The 25,289-nt window shown below is 34.1% G+C and overlaps 7 protein-coding genes across 7 annotated transcripts; 6 read left to right on the forward strand and 1 right to left on the reverse strand.

Moving 5' to 3' along the window:
- The first annotated feature begins 497 nt into the window (after positions 1-497).
- LOC120123786 (protein TPX2-like) lies at positions 498-4,754 on the forward strand. The gene is made up of 19 exons (XM_039142613.1): positions 498-716; positions 1,074-1,159; positions 1,261-1,398; positions 1,479-1,540; positions 1,639-1,912; positions 2,010-2,123; positions 2,214-2,318; positions 2,421-2,570; positions 2,679-2,741; positions 2,816-2,896; positions 2,992-3,147; positions 3,226-3,357; positions 3,453-3,530; positions 3,629-3,748; positions 3,839-4,005; positions 4,108-4,216; positions 4,298-4,357; positions 4,439-4,533; positions 4,628-4,754. Exons 1-19 carry the CDS (start codon positions 563-565, stop codon positions 4,752-4,754), a joined length of 2,271 nt encoding a protein of 756 aa, XP_038998544.1. The 5' UTR covers positions 498-562.
- A 2,331-nt stretch (positions 4,755-7,085) lies between these two features.
- LOC120123788 (leucine-rich repeat extensin-like protein 4) lies at positions 7,086-8,455 on the forward strand. The gene has a single exon (XM_039142616.1). The coding sequence runs from the start codon at positions 7,101-7,103 to the stop codon at positions 8,319-8,321; it is 1,221 nt and encodes a 406-aa protein (XP_038998547.1). The 5' UTR covers positions 7,086-7,100; the 3' UTR covers positions 8,322-8,455.
- Positions 8,456-9,849: 1,394 nt separating this feature from the next.
- On the forward strand, positions 9,850-12,575 carry LOC120123793. The gene is made up of 11 exons (XM_039142622.1): positions 9,850-9,939; positions 10,046-10,104; positions 10,346-10,513; positions 10,608-10,671; positions 11,007-11,281; positions 11,369-11,470; positions 11,559-11,592; positions 11,697-11,821; positions 12,072-12,113; positions 12,190-12,266; positions 12,357-12,575. Exons 3-11 carry the CDS (start codon positions 10,457-10,459, stop codon positions 12,451-12,453), a joined length of 873 nt encoding a protein of 290 aa, XP_038998553.1. The 5' UTR covers positions 9,850-9,939; positions 10,046-10,104; positions 10,346-10,456; the 3' UTR covers positions 12,454-12,575.
- Positions 12,576-13,140: 565 nt separating this feature from the next.
- On the reverse strand, positions 13,141-14,231 carry LOC120123928. The gene is made up of 2 exons (XM_039142713.1): positions 14,061-14,231; positions 13,141-13,806 (listed from the first exon to the last, which is right to left on the reverse strand). Exons 1-2 carry the CDS (start codon positions 14,229-14,231, stop codon positions 13,141-13,143), a joined length of 837 nt encoding a protein of 278 aa, XP_038998644.1.
- Positions 14,232-16,773: 2,542 nt separating this feature from the next.
- On the forward strand, positions 16,774-17,382 carry LOC120123828. The gene has a single exon (XM_039142650.1). It carries the CDS (start codon positions 16,886-16,888, stop codon positions 17,378-17,380), a length of 495 nt encoding a protein of 164 aa, XP_038998581.1. The 5' UTR covers positions 16,774-16,885; the 3' UTR covers positions 17,381-17,382.
- Positions 17,383-18,928: 1,546 nt separating this feature from the next.
- On the forward strand, positions 18,929-20,153 carry LOC120123929. Its single transcript, XM_039142714.1, has 4 exons — positions 18,929-18,958; positions 19,612-19,746; positions 19,820-20,090; positions 20,146-20,153. Exons 2-4 carry the CDS (start codon positions 19,627-19,629, stop codon positions 20,151-20,153), a joined length of 399 nt encoding a protein of 132 aa, XP_038998645.1. The 5' UTR covers positions 18,929-18,958; positions 19,612-19,626.
- On the forward strand, positions 20,116-21,635 carry LOC120123843 (putative ubiquitin-conjugating enzyme E2 38). The gene is made up of 5 exons (XM_039142657.1): positions 20,116-20,296; positions 20,397-20,451; positions 20,520-20,659; positions 20,737-21,048; positions 21,238-21,635. The coding sequence occupies exons 1-5, from the start codon at positions 20,153-20,155 to the stop codon at positions 21,502-21,504; spliced, it is 918 nt and encodes a 305-aa protein (XP_038998588.1). The 5' UTR covers positions 20,116-20,152; the 3' UTR covers positions 21,505-21,635.
- Positions 21,636-25,289: the final 3,654 nt, after the last annotated feature.

The following is a 25,289-nucleotide window of genomic DNA, read 5'->3' on the forward strand; positions in this document are numbered from 1 at the left end:
TCGCTACAAACGTGATCCGAACGAAACCGCGACCGTAACTTTTATTTGAATCTCTGGTCCATAGTAGTTCATAACGTGACAGATAACATGGCAAGTGAGCAAAATTGATAACTCAAACATCCACGTCGACACCGTAATGTCAAAAGATAAAAAATGTTAGTTTAAGGGTCAGATTGGATTGTTTTCTGAGTTAGATGATCATATTGAGAGAGAAAATAATATAATGCATTTTTTGCCAAAAATTAAAAAGAAAATGAAACGACAAGCTTTGTAGGAGGCCTAAAGAGCGTGCGAAAGTAGCCGTTACAAATACACCTCAAGTCATTACAATTAACCAAATTTGTCGCAAAACCCGACCGTTAGATCCCAAAATTCAAATAGTAAAAAATTCGACCGTTGCTCCGTCTCATGTCTTCAATTTTCTTCTACTAAACAGATTCTCAAGAACCCCATAATCGGAGACTGAAGAAAATCCCTTTCCCTCCTTTCACCAAATTTCAATCCCTCCCCTCCCCGGCAAAACAAAACAGTGGGAAAAAAATCTCACCGTTTTAGGAATCCGATGGACGGATCAAGCGTTATGACGGCGACGGTTATCGACGAGTTATACGAGTTCTCGGCGCCACGTTTCTTCGATTTCATCAAAGGAGAATCGGAGGAAGAAGCACGGAATGCCGAACTCTGGTTCGAAACCGCCTTAAGCTACGCTCCTTCCCGTATACTCTCTCTCTCTCTCTCTCTCTCTCTGTAGTAGTATCGTTTTGATCCGCGATTCTTGATTTTTCTTGGTACTTTTAGGGTTTTGATTTAGTCATTACTTGACTTTCGATTTAAACTTGATTGATTTTAATTGTTTGTTATTGAATTATATTCCGAAAAATCTAGGGCTCGTGGTTCTCTTAATTGGGAAAGATTTGTGATGTAATTAAGCTTAACCGAATTAAGATAATTTTCAAGGATATCGGGGTGTAAATTTAATCAACAATTTACCTGCTTCCAAGTAAAACTGTTGCATTTTTATCAAGGAGAAAAGTGGGGATTTTAATTTCCTTCTGGTATTTATCATAATGCAGCCTTTATGTCTAGAATCAAGGCTGGTAGTAGAACCGTTCATGTGGAGAGTCTCTGCAATTTTAGTGAAGAAGATCAAATGCAGAAGGTTCGAATTACTTGTATATATACAATTTTCTTGTATAATTTCATCATCTCATACAGCAATTTTCCTTTCTTTTCGATCATGATGATATATTATTGCTGCAGGCATCAGAATTATCGGATGCAACACCTCCTAACAGCAACTTGAAAGATAAGCCGAAAGCCGAGCTCGTGCCCGATAAAGTAAAGGAAGAAGTTAAATCCTCCGAGGCAAAGGTTGAAATAAATCAAATTGTCACTGAGGTAATTAGTGGACTTTCTTTTTATACATTCTGTTATTGATTAGTTCTTATGTATTATCATATGATTTAAATGCTTTGCAGATTGTTAATGATGATAAAGATAAGGAAAACACAGCGACTGTATGCGCTCAAGAAAATGGAAGGTTTGTTCATAAGAGAATTTTTTCACATTAATTGTGCTCTGTACGAATACTTTGGTTCTCATTATTGTGTCTTTGATTCCTTTATGTTGGATTTTCAGTGCCCTAACTGAAAAATCACATTTAAGTGTTCCCGGTGATGAAGAGAAAAGCAAATATACTGCTGTGCAAGTAGAAACTGAAGCTTGCACCCCTAAACCATTGATGATTTCTCAGAAAAAACTGGTGAGTGATAAGAAGCATCAGACGGCTAAAAAGATAGCTAGTATGATACGGAACCTGAAGCCGAAAACCGGCAATGCTGGAACTCCTAATCTGGCTCTAGAAAACCAAGCCATCAAACGTCAGAAACTAGATGGAGGAAGATCTAGACAGGTGCTTATATGCTCTTCCCCTCGGCATATTTTAGCTTCTGTGATTTGTAACTTTTATCTGAAGTTTTGTCTCTTTGTTGCTTCCCTTTGTACCTCAGATTCTGAATGTGAAACCCCATAACTTGCCCCACAAGTCAAAACTTGGTCTTCCGAGTGGTAGTTCCAACCGGAGCTCCTCTACTGCTAAAACATCAAACAAATTGGATAGAAAGGTTTGTTTCTCAGTGATAAGTTCCGCCTTCGCATATTTTCACTAACAATCAGGAATCAATATTGAAATTTGGATTGTGCTTTCCTCAAAGGTTTATGTTCGAGAACAGGCACCATTCGTTTCAATGGCAGAAATGATGAGAAAGTTCCAATCATCTACCAGAGATTTGTCAATTCCTCACAGTTCTCAGTCAAATGTAAATAAATAGAATCGCATCATTTTGGCTTCAACACCTTGTTTTATTTCTTTTTTCACCAAATTCCTTCTAACTAATTGGGAAAATATTGCTACTGTCCAGGTTCCAACACTCAAATTGACAAGACCTAAAGAACCCGAATTTGAAACAGCACAGAGAATGCGCCCCGTTAGAGTGAAGAGCACCAAGGAGCTTGAGGAAGAAATGATGGCTAAAATTCCAAAGTTTAAAGCAAGACCATTGAACAAGAAGGTATTATCCTTTAGGTGTACCAAACTGATCCCTCTTTGTTCTTTACGTTTAAGATTTTTCTCCTGTAAGTTTTTTTTAATTTGTTGTCCATTCTTCTCTTTGGTGCAGATTTTTGAAGCTCCAGCACTACCCTCACTACCAAGAAGTACTCCAAAGCCTCCAGAATTTCAGGTAAACTAGGCGTGGCTTGAGGTTTAAATGAAGACAGTGCCTGGTATCATACTAAAATAATTGTCCTGTTTCAGGAATTTCATTTGGAGACAATGGCTAGAGCAAGTAAGAACGCGGAGACATCTTCGGTAGCTTCAACAGAAGTGTCTCGTCAGGTTCGGAGAACTAAGTCCCCCATAATTTGGTTCATTTTACACTTGGAAACTTGAATATCTCACTTGCCTTCTCTTTCTTTTTTTCCCTGTAACAGAATAATCAGTGGAAACCACATCTAACAGAACCCAAAACCCCTGTGCTTCAAACATCTCTGAGGGCAAGACCTACAAAGGTCAAAAGTTCTATTGAACTTGAGCAGGAGGAACTTGAAAAAGCACCTAAATTTAAAGCAAGGCCATTAAATAACAAGGTGAATATACCTCAAGTCTGCATCATACAAGATAACCATGTCTACTTGTGAAAGTAACTCTTTTTCTGCCTTGTGTAGATATTTGAGGGCAAAGGAGAATTGGGAATCTTCTGTAATGCAAAGAAACAGGTTACTATACCCCAAGAATTCTATTTTGCAACACACGAGAGGGTTCCGCCGCCATCAGCGGTTTTTGATTTATTTGACAAGGTAATTATAGAAATGCACCACCTAGTTATATAATTATATTACACTACTGATTTGAGTAAATTAATTTTGAGAGAACACGCTTGCTCCTTTTACAGCTTTCTCTGAATTCAGAATCTAGCTATGATCCAATTCCGAGAAGAACCATTCCCAATCCATTCCATCTTCACACAGAGGTATTTTCTTTTCTTATGTTGTTCATGAATGATACGAGACCAGAAAAACATACATAGAGATCGGTATTTTATCGAATTCCAAATGTTTTCGGGTTCAGGAAAGAGGTGCTGAAAAAGAAAAGAAGTTCGTGATGGAAATTATAGAGAAGCAGTTTGAAGAGGCAAGAGCCAGGGTCCCCAAGGCTAACCCATATCCATACACCACTGACTACCCTGTGGTACGTTAATTTTGCGTGCTTCCATTTTAATGTTTTTAGTCAATCATTGGTTACTGATGGTTTAAAAGTGGTGTTGTTTTTTTAATGCAGATTCCTCCGAAACCCGAACCTAAGCATTGTACGAAACCGGAACCCTTCCGATTGGAAAGTTTGGTGAGGCACGAGGAGGAGATGAAAAGAGAGATGGAAGAAAGAAAGACAAAAGAGAAAGAAGAAGCTCAGATGAGGGTCTTCAAGGCTCGGCCGGTTCTAAAAGAGTAAGATTCATCCACATTTCATATTGGTTTCTGTCACAACTTCATGCCTCTTCAGCGCAACCATCGATACTTCTCCATTCCTTATCCTGCAATCTTACGCAGGAATCTAATTCCTGTTCCTGAAAAACCCCGCAAGCCTCTAACACAAGTGCAAGAATTCGACCTACATGTCAATCATAGAGCAGTGGAAAGAGCCGAATTCGATCAAAAAGTAAATTCTAGTTTGTTCCTCATGTGAAGCTTATTACATTTTCATTCAACAAGCATTTCTTATAATGACTTTTTGTTTCAGATTAAAGAGAAAGAAATGGTTTACAAGAGATACAGAGAGGAAAGTGAGGCAGCAAGAATGGTAAGAACGCGAATCCTTTGTCCTAAACTTGTGCTGTCAATTCTAGTTCTCGTCTTAGCATGTTATTAAATTGACTGACAGATTGAGGAAGAGAAAGCATTGAAGCAACTAAGGAGGACAATGGTTCCCCATGCTAGGCCTGTTCCCAAGTTTGATCATCCTTTCTGCCCACAAAAGTAAGAAAAAATCCGGCATTTGGGGCATCACATCGTGTATTCGTATGTATATTTGTGTCGTGTTCGTGTCTTTGACGATGTTCAATTTGGCCAGATCTTCCAAGGAAACAACAAGACCGAAATCGCCACGTCTACGAGTTCTCCAAAGAATAGACAGGAAGAAGCGGATCGGTTCTTCGTTCACGGCTCTGACTTCCAGTCCGGCCACTCTTATGAGGTGATCTTTCGGTTCCGGGACACCGTCACCGCTGTTCAAAAACTTTTGAACCCCTTGTGAACCTATGTACAAATGTGCAATTTTTTGAACTCATATAATGTACTGTATGAAGTTTCATGCGGAATGAAAGCATATGCAATTGGTGTAGATTTACATGAAATTCAGATGATCGTCGCATGATGAAATTTTGTCATCATTTTCTTAATTAAAACGTCAGTTAATTAAAAATAGATTAAATTAATTCAAAATAATTATGATTGCTTCAAATATATGTTCTTTTTGTAATCCTATTCCACTAATTAAATTAAGATATTGGAAAGCTCAGACTAATTAAATTAAGGAAACACAATACATTTCAACTAATTAAATTAAGGAAAATTATTTGATAGCTCAGACTTGAAAATTTAAGATTTAAGGTAGTATACAAGTTTTAAAATTTTGAATTAAAATAAGCATGTCGTGTAAAAAAAATTAATTACACAACTTATGTATCATCGATTGAAGGTGTTCATAAACTTAGTTGAATGTTACTTAAAATTTTTGAAATTCTTTGTTCGAGACTAATTTTCATTATTTTAAAAATGTTTATTACCAAAATAAATGACCAAACAATATTGCTTTTTCCAATTATGTGCTTAAACTATTTTTTTTACTCATCCAGGTACCTAACGTTACAAACGTTACCCATTTACGTGTCTAGGCCGTCAACGGCGTTAATTTCTTCCGTCAAGTGACACGTGCCACAATCTGGTGATTTTGATTTTTTAAAAAAATATTATGATATTTATAAAAAAACGCTAACTTTTCTTATATTATAAAACATCCCCAAAATCCCAAATCTAACCTTAATCTGCCACTGCCGCCCTTTCCGGCCACGACCACCGCCATTGACGTAGTCCTTGCCATCCTCCTACTCATACGTCATCGTAGTTCCTGTCGATTGGCTTTTGGAATCGCATGAGATCGTGATTTTCACCATATGATTCACGAGATATAAAACGTTGATTTGTCGTCGATCGGTCACGATTTCGTGGGGGTTTTGGTCGCCGGGGGAGGGGAGGTCTGGTGGAGCTTCGTCGACGGTAAAAGGTGGCGGTTGGTGTGGGTTTAGGGGTTGAAATGAAGGTTTTCAAAGTTTTGGGTTTATTTCAAAATTTGTGTTTTTTTAATATATATATATATATATATATATAATTTTAAATAAAATTTTAAAGAATACAAGGTTGTAATATGTGTCACTTAACGTGAAAATTAACACCGTTGACAGACCGGGCACCTGAATGGGTAATGTTTTTAATGTTAGGCACCGGTATGAGTCAAAAAATAGTGTAGGCACCTATTTGGAAAAGGAGGTATAGTTTGGACACTTATTTTGGTATTAAACATTTTAAAAATAATACCTTGTAGAAGATAAGATTTGAAGTATTAGTTGAGATGTGATTCGAATTCCTTTTGACTTGATTCGAAATGTTTGCTTTGTGAAAAAAAGATAGGATTTTTGGTGGCGGCATGTATTGGCTCTCACATCTAATCTATAAAAGACTATACTTTTTTATGCTAATTTTGATCAAAATAATAAATTAATTATTTATACATACAACCATATATACTTAATCATATTTTCAAATATATAAATACTTATATCTTCAATAAATAAATAAAAACATGATGGAAATTTGACTGAAAAAACATGTTTTTTTCTTATGATTATCCCTTTGGTTCGAAGCAATGTATTCTTTCCTCAGGTGGTCTAAAGCTGTCCTTTTTCTTCTCCACTTGTAACAACTGCCAAAACTCCATGGAATGGAATGGAATGGAAGGAGATAAGTCTTTGTTGCCGTACAACTCCTCTTCCCCAATGATACCTTCATTGTTAACAAAATTTAATAACCGTTGTAACAGTTAACTGATCATTTAGAATAAACAATACGGTTAACCGACTTTGAACGCCGGATAATAATATCAAAATACTTGATGAATTTATTTTATTTTTATAGATAATAAATTCAGATATCCTACTGATATAAACCCTAATGTTTTGGTGGCAGACAATAATCAAGATTTCATGAACCCAATGGAAGCTTGAAAACCCAGCTTTGAATGATGCAAAATCCTCTCATTTTTCAAAGGCCAAATGGTAATGGTTAAGTGTCCGAGGGTTGGGGTGTCCTAATCTACAAACCCAAATGTTTACTTTAGAATACATTTATAATTTGATTTCATTTTAATCCAAATCAAATTAATGTGAGCATCATATGATTAAACAGAAGACTGAAGCGTATTTGCCATGAAAATGAAAGACTTTTTTCTCTACATAAAAACCAAGTACAATTAACAAAGCATCCACCAAATGAAAACAATGGCTTCACCTTCATTCATTATCTCGCTAGCCTTACTCATTCTCCTCCTCCACCTCTCTTCCTCCTTCTCCGCCGCCTCCCATCATCACCGCCAGCATCACCACCGTCCGCCGCCCCCAAACCCCAAACTCCAACAAGCTTACGTTGCACTTCAAGCTTTCAAAAAAGTCATCTACTCAGACCCCCGTAACTTCACCACTAATTGGATAGGCCGCGAAGTGTGCAAATACAATGGCATATATTGCTCCCCTTCCCCTCACGATAACAAAACCAAAGTCGTCGCAGGAATCGACCTTAACGGCGTTGACATCGCCGGGTACCTCCCCGACGAACTCGGCCTCCTCTCCGACCTCGCACTCATCCACCTCAACAGCAACCGATTCTGCGGCATCCTCCCGCAAACATTATCAAACCTCTCCCTTCTCTTCGAGCTCGACCTCAGCAACAACCGATTCGTCGGCCCGTTTCCGACCGTCGTGCTCTCTCTTCCGTCGCTAAAATATCTCGACCTCCGTTACAACGAGTTCGAAGGGTCGTTGCCGCCTCAACTCTTCGCTAAGAACCTCGACGCCATATTCATCAACAACAACTGGTTCTCCAACGTTGTACCTCCGAGCTTTGTCACGAGCACGGCCTCGGTTGTCGTGTTCGCGAACAATAAGCTCAGAGGCTGTCTGCCGCCTAGCATATCGAACTTCGCCAACACGTTGGAAGAGCTCCTGTTGATCAACACGAGTATCTCCGGCTGTTTGCCACCGGAAGTGGGGTATCTGTACAAGCTAAAAGTGTTGGACGTCAGCCATAATAATTTGGTCGGTCCAATACCTTACAGCATAGCCGGGTTAGCTCACTTGGAGCAGCTGAATTTGGCTCACAACATGATGAGTGGCGTTGTTCCGATGGGCGTTTGTGTTTTGCCCAACTTGGTCAACTTCACATTTTCTTATAACTTCTTTTGCGAGGAAGAAGGGATTTGTGGGAACTTGAGCTCCAACGGTATCGCTTTCGATGATCGCCGGAACTGTTTGCCGGAGAAGCCGAAGCAGAGGAGTGAGAAAGAGTGTGAAGCGGCGCTTGAACATCCCGTGGATTGTTTTCATTACCACTGCGGCGGCGTTCCTAGCGGCGGTTCTAATGCCATTCCGCCAGCAATGGTGCCGGCAGCAGCGACGCCACTTTTGTCACCTTCTATGGCTCCCGGCAATGCGTAAAGGATTTGTATAGGGTGCAACATGGTTCATGAAATACTCTCTTTAAATTTAGGCCTTATTTTCGTTTTTGATCCCTGAACTATATCTATTTTTCTACTTTAGTATCTAGATTTTTGTCTCTTACTTTAATACCTGAATTATCATTTCCAACCTATTCTAATTTTTTTTTCAGCTAAACTTAGACGGAAATGATGATTTAGGTATAAAATAAGACAAAAAAAGTTTACGTGCTAAAGTAAAAAAATATATATAGTTTAAGGATCAGTAGTTAAACTTTAAAATTAAAATCATACGTTTTACAATTCATATGTTAATAGTGTATAATTGTGTGTTTTATTGATTAAGTGAGAATGTATATAGTGCTTGAATATAAATAATGTACAAATCTTTAGAAAAATAAATTTAATTCTTCTTTTATGCTTGTTTTTATTATAGAATTGTTATGTTATTATTTTATTTTTCAATATAAAATAAGTGTAAAATGTGATATAATATGTCACGTGATATTTTAATTAATATTTTTATTAAAAATATTATTTACTCGTTTATAAAGTTGAGAAAAATTTAATTTAAAAACAAAATATTAAAATTATTACATACTAAAAATATTATAAGTCTTTAAATTAAGTTTTTATACTTTAAAATGTCATTAATTCGTTATATTGATTGATGTCAATTGTTAAATTTGAAATTTAGATTAATCCAGGTTATATCTCACATCATTATATTATCAATAATATTTTTCAAAAAAATTATTTTTTAATAAATATTTAAAATTATTTTTTAAAATCACAATATTCACATGACAAATTTATATTATGATATGATAGTAATAATTCAGAAAATTATTAAAATTTAGGGTATACTACGCATTTAGTACATAAATTATCAGTTTTTGTTAGTTTTAGTATCTTTTCATTTTTTTCAAAATCATGCATAATGTTTCGTTTTTGCTTAATTTTAATACCAATTCTTAAAAATTTAACGCGTTTAATACCTAAATTATCAATTTCATTCCATTTTAGTACGTAAACTTTTAATTTTTTCAAAAGCATACGTTAAATTTTGAATAGGAGTACTAAAATAAAACAAAATCTAAACTTTAGGTATTATTTTATAAAAATGAAAGTTGAGGTATTAAAATGAATCAAAACTGATAGTTTAAATACTAAATGAGTTATTTTCCCTAATTTAACAGTTAAAATCAATAAAAAAACTAATTAATTTAACTTCTTAATTTAAAATTTTAATTAATTTAACCCTAAATTTAATAGTCATCTAAATATTCTAGAAAAGTCCTTAAGCCGCTCTCTTGTTCCTCCAAGTAACTCAAAAGAAGCAGTAACACGAGTCGCAGCCACGCTCTTGGCTCACTTCAACTCCAAACTCTTAAAAAAAAAAGGAAATTAAAATGGGAAAACCAGAAGTGAAAGGTACGGTGACATCGCTGTCGTCGATGTTCCCGCCGGAGGAGGTGCAGAAGGCGGCGAAGATGGTGGAGGAGAAGTTTTCGGAGAAGCATAATGAAATGAATCAATTGAAAGAATTCATCGCCGACAACACCTCCCTCATCAACCTTGTGCAAAAGCTCCCCGACGAACTCCACCACGATATTATGGAAAGCATATCAATTTACAATCAAGCGATTTTACTTCTGTGTAGATATATCGAATTCTTTCCCTTTCAATTTATGAGCATAAATTTAAAAAGGTTGTGTTTTTCAGGTTCCGTTCGGGAAAGCGGCGTTTTTCCTGGTCGTTTGACCCACACGAACGAGTTTCTGGTATAATGCTTTTGTTTTACGCTAAATTAGGAACTTATTTCATTATGTAAATTTTAAGATTTTGGGCATTTCTTTTGGTCCGACACACGCCGGCATCCGATGACCACATCGATCCGGTAATTCCGGTTTCGAGTCGGGTTGAATGTTGAACTGTTTCTCCATTCTTAATAATCGAATATCTAGTATTCGAAACCTGAGTGAACTTTGGGTATGCTCAATTAATATTTTGAGCTCATTGTAGGTTCTACTAGGGGAAAGTTACTATGCTGACAGAACAGCTAAACAAACTGTTGAAATTCTAAAGAGAAGAGGGAAATCATTGGTTTCTAAAGTGGGTGCATTGAAGGCCGAGATGCAGGATCTTAATGCCGAGGCCTCCTTTTTCGATACCACTGCTTCTGAAGTTGCAGTAGGTTTTCCCGATTCGCATCTTCTTTTTGTTAATTCATTAGTTAAATTGGGGCATTGGTCTTTACCTGTTTACTATGGTTTTGTTTTTACAGGAGGATCTTGTGGAGATTAGAGAATATGAGGAGGACGATTCAACCGAAAGGGTATCTCAATCAGGCAGGTTCTTGCACCTCCTTTTTGTTCATTAGCATCGTCTTGAAACTTTGTATCCTACTTAGATTAGGTTAGATGATACTTTGGCCACCTGATTCTGAATTATGCATTATGAAAAAGCTAGTCGGAGTGCCAATGTCTTTCAACATCTCGTTAATGATGTAAGCACTCGATCGTCTGTTTAACATGTTGCATAATGTATTGTTATTGTTTTTCTAGTTTATTTTATTGCCAAGGTACTCATTATCATGCGGCCTATTTAATTGTTTAAGATGAATTGGTTATTGCTATTTAATGAAGTTAAAAGATATAAGTCGGACAAAATGTTTTCTTTTCAGGTCCTGTGGAACTAGAATCCCCTAGTGTTGCTGAATCGGACAATAAAGTGAGTGAATCTGAGGATGATGGGTATGCCCGTCTAATGTCAAGGTTGGAAGAACTTGAGAAAGAAGAACTTGCAGCTGAAGATGATGGAGAAAACGACGAAGATGAGGATGCTAATGCTAATGCTACTGAAACTGATGGCGACGAAGATGAGCTAACTGGAGCTACTTTTCACAGGAAAAAAGATGAAGGCTACAATTCTCTTGATCATGGGCAAAGATATTTAGAGGTAATGATCGGGCTTGAGGCTTTTTACCTGTTAATACAGTTGTATGTTGAATGATTTCGTTTGTCACATATGAAATGGGTGTATCAGTCTCAGCCGAAGAAACAGCTACAACAGTCCAAAGGCAAAGATCCAATAAATGAAGAGATGTCTACTAAGTATAATCATCATGATTTAACTAATCAGTTATCTGTAAGCGACTAAATATGCAATCGTTGTCTTTTACCTGAACTAGTTTTTGCTTTTTTAAGTCACTGTTTTTTGTATATTTCAAATGTAGTGTACGGGATTGACAGCGGAACCTGTTACTAAAGGTAACGAATTAACTATGTTGGTGAATGTTTCTGACTTACGCATGTGGTTATCATATCGAGTTTGATTTATAGATGAGACAATTCCTTTATTTTATCTTATTCAGGTGAAATATCACACAGCAGGATTATACATCAAGAAACAAAGATGTTAAATCCTCCCATAAATGCGTCAGTGCCTTCTGAAAAGACGAGTTTGAAGCAGAACATTCATGATTCGTCAAGAAATGAGGTATCCGTAGCTTATATTTGAACTCTGCTCTTACAATTGAATAATCTGCCTTTGTACCGATGGTCTTTGGGAGAATGCAAAATGAAAAAGAAAAAACAGCCTAATACCATTTATGTTTATTTCGGAATTGATCTTTAGATAACATCAGCGATTGTAATTCGAACCTTGCCTTCTCGAAATTGTATTTATAAATGCACGATCACACTGATAGGGCTGCTAACCATCTTTTAACTCTGATTTTGTGTTACAGAAACCTGTACCGACCACAAAAACAGAATTTGATAGTTCCAAGGTACACTACCTTTACCGTGTCGGTTACTTTGTCATTAGCATGATGCGAGCTGAGATTTTACCGACTCCTTGTGCAGGCTTTTACGGGTTCTATCATTGAGCATACTGAAAATTTAGAGAAAAAATTACCGGAACAAAAACGGCTTCATCACAGGTACTGTGCTTGCACATTTTTTGTATGTAGCAATGAAGTAATACATTCACCAACTTCAAATCCTTATTGCAACATCGATGTCCTCTGCAGTCTTCTCATTCAAAACCTTCGAAGCCGGTGTCTAGATTCAAGATGCAAAGGAAGTAGTTTTACGGGATCGAGGAGCATGGAAAAGCTTGAAACGTAATATCTTGTCACGCTCGTCATTGTGATAACAATATCCGATCATGCCGTAACTAATTCCGGATCGTAATTGTGGGAAGAAAGTTTTGTTTAGATTGTTTTCGGGACAGTTGCTCTTGTTACTGCCAGGTAATCTATGTGGCTATGACTGCTTTTCATCTCATGCAAGTAATGTGGAAGGAGAAAATATGGGAGGTTAAATTTCTAAAAATAAATACAAGAGGACTAGAATCCAAATTTACAAAGAGTACGAGGACTTGGAGCATATTTCAACCAACAATGATAAAATGCGATCTTATTAAAAGAGTTAAAAGATAGGGTAAAGTATACAAACGGTCCCTTATTATAGGATATTTATTATAGAATATTATTTTATTGAGTCATTTGATTATTAAAAGTTATAAAATGATACTTTAATTATAGTATGTTATTTTTTGAGGATTTCGATTATTAAAAGTTAAAAAATGAACATTTTACTATTTATTATGTTTTAATTTTATCTTTTTTTTGTTTAAAATTTAATGGTCGTCTCAGTTGGATGTTATACTGACTGAGATATGTTAATCGTTTAACATGTTATTGTATCTTAGTCAATGAATTAATTGTATCTCATTCAATAAACTCAATAAAATGAAATTTAATAGTCGATGGACCAAAATTATCTAAAATTAATAGTATTCGAATCTAAAATTCAGAAAATAACTTTGACGGCGCCGGCGTAATGCAAGCCATGCAAGTTCTCTCGTAGATCAAACGTTAGCATCGAAACCTTGGGTATTTTTGGCCGGTCTGAATATCCCACAGGCAACGGTGCCGTCACTGCCGGCGTTGTTCTCATGTACGTCCCCAACCACTTGGCTTGCATGTACTTCTGCTTCCTCCACGGCGCCAAGTGCAGTTTCTTCTCCTTCATGCACTTTTTCGCGGCGGAACACAAGATCTTGATCAACGCTTTGAGCCTCTCGGCCCTTCCGACGAATAATTCCGGCAGGTGGCCGATCAGCTTGTTGTAGCTTTCGTTGGCTTTACCCATTACGAATTCCGCTTTGAAATTCAACTCGATCACGATACTTTTATATCCCTTTTTAGCGTTCGATGATTTCTTGAGCACCTCTAAGTACGTGTGTTCTCCGGCGGGGATTTTGACGGAGCTTTTCCACTTGGAATTGCATAGGTGACAATTGAAACCCTTGTTCTGGAGACGAATAGAGAGTTCCCTTTGCAAGCAGTTCCGGCAACCACCGGCGACTGGTTTCCGGCAACCGCATTGAACTACTATCAAGTCTAACTCACTCAATGCTTCTTTCGTAGATGCTTGAATCCTCGTTTCTAATGAAGTAGTACCATACAACGTAGCCTACAAGAACAAACCACAAAATAAGGTTTAATTATATAAAAGTCCCTATACTCTTCGAACTTTTGAAAATTTAACTCCATTTATAGTTAAATTTAAATATATCACAATTTATTATCAAACAGTTTGGTATTCAAATTTCAAAATTCAAAGAATAGTATATTTAAACATTTACTAATTAACACATAACTATATATACTACCAGAAGAATCTGTTCTTGAGTTTCCCAGAAAACCATGTTTTTTTTCAATTTCAACCTCACGAATACCATCATATTTCCGGTCATTTTCGTTACAATTGACGAAATTTGTTAGATTTTTGTTGTTTCCATCGAGAAAACCAAACATCATATCGGTTGAAATCGTTGCTCCGTCGGGGAACCTGTTGATTTCGTCGGAATTTTGTCCCATCACCATCATCTCTATCATTTATCCGGTAACCGGAAAAAATATTTCTCGGCTTCCTTTGATGCTACGGGAGAATTTTCTCTCTTTTTTTCAAGTCAAATTGTAGGGTTTTGAATGTTGGTCACAACTTTATAGCAAATTGTCCAATGTATTGGATCCTACGTGGGATCGAATCGTAATGACAAGAAAGTGGGGCCCTTGATTACGTGGCGATTGATGATTGGATGATTGGTAATTTTTTTGGTGGGGTCATGGATAGATTAAGGTTGACTTAATCTAGATATTTTTAGTTGTAATTTTGGGCTTTTGACTTTATTTATTATTTTTTGGAGAAAAAAACAGTTGATGGCTATTAATATCAATAAAAATGTATTATGTTGTAAATATATTTTTTCTATTATTGAAATTTCCATACATTTTATTTTTAATTTTTAACAATTTTCTTTGGTTCTCCATCCAGTTCCCAAGGTTTTATCTTAATTAATCTTAATCGACCTAGGTCGTACACATAACTTTAGTAGACGAGTCTCCCAACGAATATTTTTTACATTCACAAATGATCCCCGACTATAGGATACTATTTTATTAAGTCCTTCGACTATAAAAAGTTATAAAATGGTCATCCAACTATAGAGTGTTGTTTTGTTGAGTCATTCGACTATTAAAAGTTACAAAATGGACACCCAACTATTCATTATGTTTCAAACTCATCCTTTTTTTTGTTAAAAAATGACAGTATTCTAAGCTGAACGTTAACTTGTTGACTATGATATAATAAAATATGATCTTAGAATCTCAAACGACTATCATATCTTAGTCATCATCTTAAGATTCAACTTAGACAACTTCTAATTTTTTAACATAAAAGGACGAGTTTGGAACATAATGAATATTCGGCTAATCTTTTCATAACTTTTAATAGTCAATGGACTTAACAATGCAACATTCTATAGCCGGAGGACAATTTTATAGCTTTTAATAGTCGAGAGACTTAATAAAGTAATACCATATAGTCGGGAACCATTTGTGTACTTTACCCTCTAAATTTTAATAAATTATGTTTAGATTCGATTAGACCAATATACATTTCAACGTCATGTGTATTGTTTTTCAACTTTTTCAAGGTAAAGGGGAATAATAAAATTTTGAAAAGTTGTGGGCTGCTAAGCTTCTAGGAAGCTAAGAAGATTCTGCAAGTTGTAAAGAGTTTTCACTTATAAACCTGACAAAATCCCACTAATTACAAGCATTAAAGTAGTTTAAAATGAAGCTTCAAATAAGGTTTATTTGACAAATTAGTACTTAAATTATCGTTTTCTCCAAATTGGTACTTAGAACTTATATATAAACTTTGTTTTCTTTTTCTATTTTAGTACTTCCATCATTGTTAGTTAATAATTATCAATGATGACTTGATTAATAATTATTAGATGGTACATAAGCATGCTTATGTAGTTTTTAGCTAAAATATAAAAAATGGTTTAGCTTAATCATCTATTCGTGAATTAACCCAAATCAAGATGCCAATTGGGTAAATTATACATTTAGTACCTAAACTATCAGTTTTGATTAATTTTAGTATCTAAACTTTCAATTTTTTCAAAATCATGCCTAAAGTTTAGTTTTTGTTTCATTTTAGTACTTTGCCGTTAAAAACTTTAATTTTTGTTTGATTTTAGTACCAATTCAAAATTTAATATTAAGTTTTGTAAAAATTGAAAGTTTATGTACTAAAATGGACCAAATCTGATAATTTAGGTACTAAACGTGTTAAGTTTTTAACGGCGGGTACTAAAATGAAATGAAAACTAAACGTTAGGATGATTTTAAAACAATTTAAAGTTTAAGTACTAAAATGGACTAAAACTAATAGTTTATGTGCTAAATTCGTAGTTTACCCTAAAATATTTATGGGACAGATCCAAATTCAATTTGTTATATTCCAAAAATAGTCCCTCTTAGAATATTAAAACCTTTGAAACACACAACTGTCTTTTCTCCACCAAGACATACGTTAACTTGAAGCATCCCAAATTATTTAACGGCTTTTTAAGAATGTTCAACACACGCACCAATAAATTGCCGCCATGTTTTTCAAGTAATCCATGTTCCAGCGGATTGCGCTTGGTATTTCCTCTAACTCTTTTTCCTAGTCTTATAAAGTGCTAACATTTTAGCATTGGTCACTTTACTATGCTTACATCTAGAATTTAGTCTTTGTTCTTAAATTTATGATAATTTGGTCCGTGATACCCTTAAATTGTCATGATCTCATTAAATATACCTCTTCAACTCATTAATACTTTGATTTAACTTAAATAAGTGTGTTCTTGGACAACATTGAGAGTGATTTGCTTCAAGTGTATTCCCTTTATCTAATGCTTAGATCATTAACAACACATATCTTATAAGCATAGCTACTCGAACTCGAAATTAACAACATTATTTTAACTACTAAAGTCACTTAATAGGTTTAAGTCAATGCTAACTTTTATGTCACTTTTAATATATATATATGTAAGAATAATTATCAAATTGAAGCATTAAGGGACCAAACCATAATTTGATCCTTCTAAACTCTCTGCCTTTCCAACGCAGCAAAGAACAAAACGATCCAAAATCACCTCAAATCAAAGCCGAAGCAAATCGAGCAAAAAAGAAGAAGAAGAAGAAACATGGAGCGGGAACACGAAGAACAATCTCTGACCACATCACCGTCATCGTACCAAGTGTTTCTGAAGATTATGAGCAAAAGAAGAACATGGGTGTTCCTCTTCGTGTTCGTCTACGCCGTCCTTTTAGATTCCTCGTGGAGCTTCCTCAAATCAACCCTGTCTTGGTACCAGAACCAAGCCCAGGAACCCACCGGATGGGCCGCCGTTTACGCATCCGTCCTCCTCGGCGGGGTTTTCGGGTTGCTCTCCATGGCGGCGGCTCTGGCCGTGGCGGTGCCCGCCACCTTGGTGACGTGGATAACGGTGGTCGTCTTGCTCGCTTTCTTCGGGAAACCGAAGAGGGCGCTGGTTGCCGAAGGGAAGAAGATCACCAGAGAGATTGCCGGCTCCGTTTTCAAGACCTTGCTGAAAGAAGGCAACTTTGTGGCGGCTGTTTGTGCCGTTTTGGGTTATTTTGCTCTTGTGAGGAACAATAACGGCGAGGGATTAAATTGAAAGAAAAGGAAAATTTCTGGTTCGTTTTAATACATTGTTTGTTTTATTACTGTTTTTTAGATAATTTGACCTTACAGGATATATCTTTCTTCATTGTAAAGCATGATCGAAGTCTGTTACTTCATTGGTAATTGAATAGAAAGGGATCACCATATGTTCTTTCGTTAGATTTTGGAACTATTATAGATTTTTGGATTATTATACAAATTGGTACCTGAAGTTCGTTTTTTCCTCAAATTATTACATGAATTGGAGATTTTTTTTTCAAATTGATATACACTTTTAACAGATACTTCAACAACTAACTAGATTATGATATGTAACATTTAATAACTTTGAAATTTTAATCGACCAATATTATATGAATAATTTAATTTATAGTAAATTATGCATTTGGTACCTAAATTATCAGTTTTGGTCTGTTTCAGTATATAAACTTTCAATTTTTTTTCAAAATCATACCTAATATTTTTTTTTCATTTTAGTACATCGCCATTAAAAACTTAATGTGTTTTGTATGTAAACTATCAATTTTGGTCTATTATAATACCTAAAATTTTAATTTTTTCCAAAAGTTAATGTTAAATTTTGAACATGTGAACTAAAATAAAACAAAAACTAAACTTTAGGTATGATTTTGAAAAAAATTAAGGTTTAGATATTAAAATAGATTAAAATTGATAGCTTAGGTATTAAATATGTAATTTACTCTTTAATTTATTACTATTATTATTGATTAATTTGAGATAAATATAATATAATATTTATTTAAAAATAATTATCAAACTTTTAATAATAGATGTTCATACCCCTAATATTCATTATACTCAAATTCAAAATTTTAAGAAATAATAACAATTTCTTTACCGTTGATTGTTTGATTCGTGTTTTAATTTATTATTAAAATGATACGCATTACCTATTTTATTCTATTTACTCATAATTTAAGTGTACTAAACCCGATTGAACGTGTCTCACCTCTAGTGCCGGTAAAATTGGCCTAATAAGGCAGGCAGGCAAAAGAATTGGTTTATTAGATATTTTTAAAATTAATTTTATAATAATTTAAAATTTATCACATTAATGTGATGAGTTTTAATAAAAATATGTAATGATTTTAATAAAAATATTTTTTATTAGAATTTATCATCATGATATAATAAATTTTAATAAAAAATATATTTTATTAAAATTTATCACTTCAACTGTACGAGTATGAATTAGACGTGACAAGTTTGTCATATACTGTAATATTTATGATAGATCCTAAAATAAAACTTGAGTTGATCTAATAGGTTAGTATTTTTCCCGCTTCACTTGGGGTGCATCTAATGCCTACGATAAAATGGCACTTGAAATAAAAATAAAATATATATTTTTGCAAAATATATTATTTTTTATTTATTATTTTTCTTATTTCTTAGAAATTATTTATTATTTTTCAAATTTATGTATAGTTGATAATCATCCTATCACGTCGTATATCTCGCTCCAAAATTTTCGTTGGGGTTTATCTTCCAAAAAAAATCATTTTTGTAGAAGTTTGATCACTCTACACTTCGATCTCTAAACGAGGTTTATTATTCTTTTACTCTCTCTTTTTCTTTAGAATAAAATCATGATTTTTTGGACTCTGTGTGCATTGTCGTTTGATTTATAGTGTTTTTTTTATTGGAGGAGGTAGATCTTGTTGTTTTGATTGGATGCTTCTATTGCTTTGATTCTCAATACTTTTAGCGGAAATCTGTTTTTTTTTCTCTCTTTTTTCACTCTCTGTTATACTCATGAATTCGTGAAGGATTCTTAAAATCTGTTTGGTTGCTTGGAAAATTATATTACCGGTGAATGACTAGGACTCTGCATTTTGAGAAATCTGAATCTTAAAATTATTTTGAAGCATTCATTTGTTAGCCTCTTAGCCTTAATATTCGTACCTCAACATGAGTTTTATGTTGCTGTGTTTGATGAATGTATTGTTTGATTTGATTTTCGGATTTAAATAGAAATTATGTGTTTCTTGATCGATAATCTCTATTTTACTAAATCAGATTCTCATGTAAGTCTTAAAGAGTATTATCATTCAGAATCATTTAACTCTCTGTTTGGTTGCTTGGAAAATCCCTCCCTCCGGGCAAACTACTAGGAGTGTACATTTTAAGAAATAAATATATATGCATACATATATTTGAATCGGTAATCCATTTTGTTGAGTAAACAATCTTGTTTTTTAGGTTCTTTGTGATGCAATGGATACTGAACAAGTTGAAATTCCGGCAACGGCTTTGATTGTTTCCGAGGAAACTGGCACGGACAGCAAGGGGAAGAGTATAATATACAATGACATGACGTGGCAATACCAATTGGAGGTGATCGGTTGTAATTTTACATTATCGATAATCAACTTGCCTTGATTTGAACTTACTTACCCCCTTTTTACAGGATGATTCAACCACTGAACTCGGTAATACTCTTAGTTTAGCAGAGTCGGAGAAAGGTTCGGAGGTCGACTTGTCGTATCACGATGATGACGGGGATTATGATGACTACACTGATGATGATTCTGATTTTGGTGACAATAATGAATTATTAAACAAAGATGATCATTTGATTGTGCAATCCCTTTTTGATAGTTTGAGTCTTACTCCGGAAGAGAGTGAAATTATATGGTTTGAAGACCCTACTTCAGTTCTAAATGGGAATTCACCCCAGGGTGCCTCAGATTCCTCTTATCTGGCTAATGGTGGACTGAAGTCTGCTTCTACCAGTTCTGTAATGGTCCTTGGAGACTCAGGGTCTGATCCGAAAGAAGGAAATGATGAACACAAAGTGCCGAATTTTGAAAGCATCAAACATTTTGATGTCGTGGACGACTTCTCGATCCATCATTACAACAATATGGCCTCGCCGGGAGAGAAGGTAAGTTTGCATTTTGTGTTATTGTTTATACTATGTTATGCTAAATTCGTCGGCATCCAAATAACTTGATCTTTACACTTCTTATTGATTGCATCCAAAGGAGTCGGTGAAGCGAATTCAAGAGGAGTGGAAAATTCTGGAGAATGGTTTACCAGGTGAGTTTTGGTTTTTGAATGTGTTTTGTGAAACATGGTACTCATCCATTTACTTTGTTGTTCCACAGAAACAATATATGTTAGAGTTTGTGAAGCAAAGATGGGTCTCTTAAGGGCTGTCATTATAGGACCTGCTGGTACTCCATACCATGATGGACTTTTCGTCTTTGATTGTTTCTTCCCTCCAAAATATCCGAATGTGCCACCAGTATGTTCATTGTGCATATGATGTGTTTTTCACACAAAAAATTCCATACAATAATACCTGATTCTGAATTTTTCCAGTTGGTTTATTATTATTCTGGTGGCCTGCGGTTAAATCCGAATTTGTATAGATGTGGTAGAGTATGCCTAAGCCTGTTGGGTACCTGGCATGGTAAAGAGACTGAATTGTGGGTTCCGGGGAAATCGACCATGCTACAAGTTTTGGTTTCCATACAAGCTCTGATTCTGAATGCTAAACCTTTCTTTAACGAGCCCGGATACGATACTTCGTATGTCGGGGACGTAGGTGAAAGAAGGTCCAGAAAGTACAATGAGAAAGTATACACTCTATCCTTGAAGACAATGATTTACACACTAAGAAGACCGCCTCAGGTTAGTCTGCCAACGACCGATCTCTTTGTTTCGTACATGCATTAGCACAGTCTCGCCTTTAAACCATATCACCACATGCCAATTAGCACAATTGACACAAAATAAGGTTTTCTTTGTAGGCAGAGGTTTCATGTATGTTATGCATATATGGTAACTAATAATTGCACAATTTTATGTTTTACTGAACAGCATTTCAAGGGCTTTGTTGCCAGTTATTTCCGCTGCCATGCTCCAGACATCATCGGGGCGTGTCAAGCATACAAAGAGGGTGCTACTGTTGGCACTGTCGTGGTTAAAGATGGTGTACCTGACCCTAATATAATCGAACAGGGTAGCTCCGAGGAATTCAAAGCGACAATGGCGAGAATGATCGATTTGTTGTCGACGGCATTCACAGAAAACGGGTCGACGGAGTGCGAACAGTCGGTGACTTCCAAGAACATGTTACCATTATAAAAGCTGTTATGCAAGGTTAGTGTAGAACATAGTAGCCTTTTATTCCATCTACTTTGGTTAATGCAAGCCATTATTTATAGTTTTTATGGTAATAATGAATCTTTGGTATTCATGTAGGGTTAAGCTTAGTGGAATTATGAAAAGAGTTTTGAGGATATTTGGATATGATGAATCATTTATTATGAAATTTATGTTTTTATTATGAAATTTATGAATTTATCTAATTTGATAATATTATTTTTATAAAATTTAATTTTAGGTCAAATCATATTGATTTTTTTCCTCATTATATATTCTTCTTCATCGAAATTAGATTTTGTCACTTATTTTTAATTTTCCACAAAATATTTTTTCTAGCATCTTATGCAGCAGGCCGGTTCCAAAAAATACAAGGAACTTGTGATACTTAATTAAAATAAGATCTCTAAAATATTTTATAACAAAATAAATTATAAAATATTAAAATTTAAAAATATTGAAGTTAGTATAGACATTAAAAAAATTTACTTATCCAAAAAAAATAAATAAAAATAAATATTTTGTTATCTGTTAAACGCCATAAATTTGGTGTTTGTTTTTTGTTAAATCTTGTTAAGGAAAAATAATTTTTTCTATGTTAGTATATTTTTTTCAAGTGTGAGGCTCCCAAATTTATGGGTTCTGTGACGTATCACATACTGCACTTGTTAATGGACGGGCATGTTATATACTCGCCTAAATATTGATGAACTCATTTCATTATCCGCTATCACTTTATCAATTTAGATTTTTATAAAATATCTTTAAAATTTATAAATATCTTTAAAATTTATAAAACTAAACATAAATTTATATTTTTAGGGTTTTAATTTTTTCTCAAATTTTAGAGTTGTTTAAATACAAATATTGGGAAATATTCTTTCAAGAAAATAAATAGGATATCTCAAAATTAGCCATATCAAATGATTGTCGAAGGATATTGAAGCATTAGAACGTCAAATATTTAGATGAATTTTCATCGATTTCGAGTGAATTTGTAAAAAAAATCAATTTAAGGAGAAGAAAGAAGAGTGAAATATGGACCAAATTGGTATTTGATCGACGATGACAAGCATATGAATTGACGATTTTCTACATGGACCAAATTGATACACAAACTAGAGTTTTGTGCCTAAAATATAAGTACTTTAAAGTTTATTGACAAATTATATATATATATATATATATATATATATATATAAAGTTCATGAAAAAATAAATTATATTGCATCACGTCGTTAATGATTTAACGGTTCAATATCCTAATTGAACTTGAAACTAAAGGGTTTGAATCCACTTATATCTATTGTAAAATTTTAGTTTTACACCCTTTTAAGATCGTTGGATGAGGAAATATCAAAAGTTGAGATTAATTCATTTTTTTTCTTTTAAGTGAATATCTTCTCATTTTCAACTATTAATCTTAACCTTTAATTTTTGCTCATCCAACGATTCTAAAAATCGATCCTATCATGTGAAGATGAGGCAAAATGAGAAAGTGTGTTAATGAGTGGAATTGACTGCCAATATTTCAAAAAAAATAATTTTAACTCACTGTCACACTGTGAATTCTTAATGGATTAATAAATTAATTAAAATATTTAATTCAATTAATCTCTTGGCCGTATAATCTATTCTTGAATCTTGATTACTTTGAAATCACTCTCGGCTTGTGTTATCTTTTATAAGCATCAAATGATATTTTAATTTCCAGTTGAAATAAAGTATTTCATTATTGTTTGACAGGAACAATATTTCAAGATACATTTGTCCCTGTAATAGACTTAATTTATCATTTTTACTCTTATCGTATTTTCGTATCAATTTAATCCTCAAAATTATTTAATTGCATAATTATGTATTTTACATTTAACTTAAAACCCTAAATTGTAAACCTTAAGGTAAGGCTTAGGATTTAAGGGTTTTAAGTTAGGGGTAGGATATAAAATAATGCAATTGAGTAACTTCGAGGACTAAATTGATGCAAAATTACGATAGGGATGAAAATGATAAATTGGATCTGCTACGGGGCAAAAAGTTACCCTTTTATGTAGTTTATATTTTAAATTAAATAATTGTATTTCTTTTAACGCTTAATTCTAGCTTAGTCTTCGAACACGGATTAATATTATGATTAAACTAAATAAAAGGACTGATATATGATTATGTTGACGTTTGTTTTGGGTTAAGGTTTAATATTTTGTGGTTGATGTTAATGAGTTCTTTATTTAATGATAAAGTTGAGGTGTTGAAGATTATGATATCTTAAGTTTAAATTTTAGTATATGTTAATTAAGGATATAATACAGTTCAGTTGAGTTTGAATATTGATAATCTTAAACGTGAGGCTTAATATTAAAAATAAGTGTACAAATTATATCTCAATTCCTGAATAGGTGTCTAAACTATTTTTTGACCCATTTAGGTGCCTAACGTTTCATACGTTATCATTTTAGGTGTCTGGACTGTTAACGACGTTAATTTCCCCCGTTAAGTGACATGTGTCATATTTTTATGATTTTAAAATTTAATTTTTTAAAATATTATTATATTTATTAAAAAAAACTCTTAATTTCTCTTAAATTATAAAAATCCCTAAAATCATTCCTATCCTTAACCCACCGTCGCCGCTCTTTCCGACCATGACCACCGTCTTCGATGTAGTCCCTGCCCCTCCTAGTCATATGCCGTCGTAGTTGTTGTCGATTGGCCGTTGAGATCAAGTGGGATCGCGATTTTCATCCTAGGATTCGTGGGGTATAAAACGTCGATTCGCCGTCGATCGGTCATGATTTCATGGGGGTCGTCGAGGGAGCTGAGGTCAGGTGGAGCTTCATCGACGGAAAAGGACGACAGTCGGCGTGGATTTAAGAGTTGAAATAAAAGTTTTTAAAGTTTTGGGGTTTTTTCTTAACGTTTATGTTTTTCTTTAAAAAATATATAATTTTTAATTTAAAAAAAAAAATTAAAATCACCCAATTGTGACACGTGTCACATAACGGGAGAATTAACTCTGTTGACGACCCGAACACCTAAAATGGTAACATTTTTAATGTTAGGCACCTGAATTGGTAAAAAATAGTTTATGTATCTATTAGGAAATTGAGGTATAATTTGGATACTTATTTTAGTATTAAGCCTAAACTTGATCAAATATTAAAATATTAGTTCGAGTAAGGTTCGACACAAAATTCAAGTTTCATACTTAATTTGAGATCGATCAAATAATTGAGCAATTCAAGCTCGAGATTGAACTCAAATTATCTGTTGGATGTATAATAAGGATGCTTACGTAATTATATAATATAAAATATTTTAAAAATGTGTTAATAAGAGATTGATCGAGTTCGTAAATTGCTTGAATCAAATATTATGAAAGGTAAAATTTTTAAATTTCCACTCGTTAATGGGGATACATTCTTAAGTTCACCTAGAGATGGGTATAAGTTGGGTCGGATCGGGTTGATTTTTCGGTCCATCTAACTAGACCCGAAAATTTTAAATCCTCCATTCGATCCAAATCTGACCCCAAAAATATACCCCTTCCACCCAACCTAAACTCGACCCTATTTTTTGAGATAAAATCCAAACCTGACCTGACTAGATCCGAAATAATATATTTACTAAAAAATATTATTTTTATTCAATAAAAATAGGAATTTAAATGAAATAAAATAATATATAGATGGGTATTATTGCAATTATCCCTAAATATAAAAGGTAAAATTATATTTTTTTGGGTCTGGTCGGGTACTTTTTACCCTAAA

This window comes from Hibiscus syriacus, unplaced genomic scaffold, assembly GCF_006381635.1.
Source record: "Hibiscus syriacus cultivar Baekdansim isolate YM2019G1 unplaced genomic scaffold, ASM638163v2 tig00110403_pilon, whole genome shotgun sequence".
NCBI classification, from domain to species: domain Eukaryota; kingdom Viridiplantae; phylum Streptophyta; class Magnoliopsida; order Malvales; family Malvaceae; genus Hibiscus; species Hibiscus syriacus.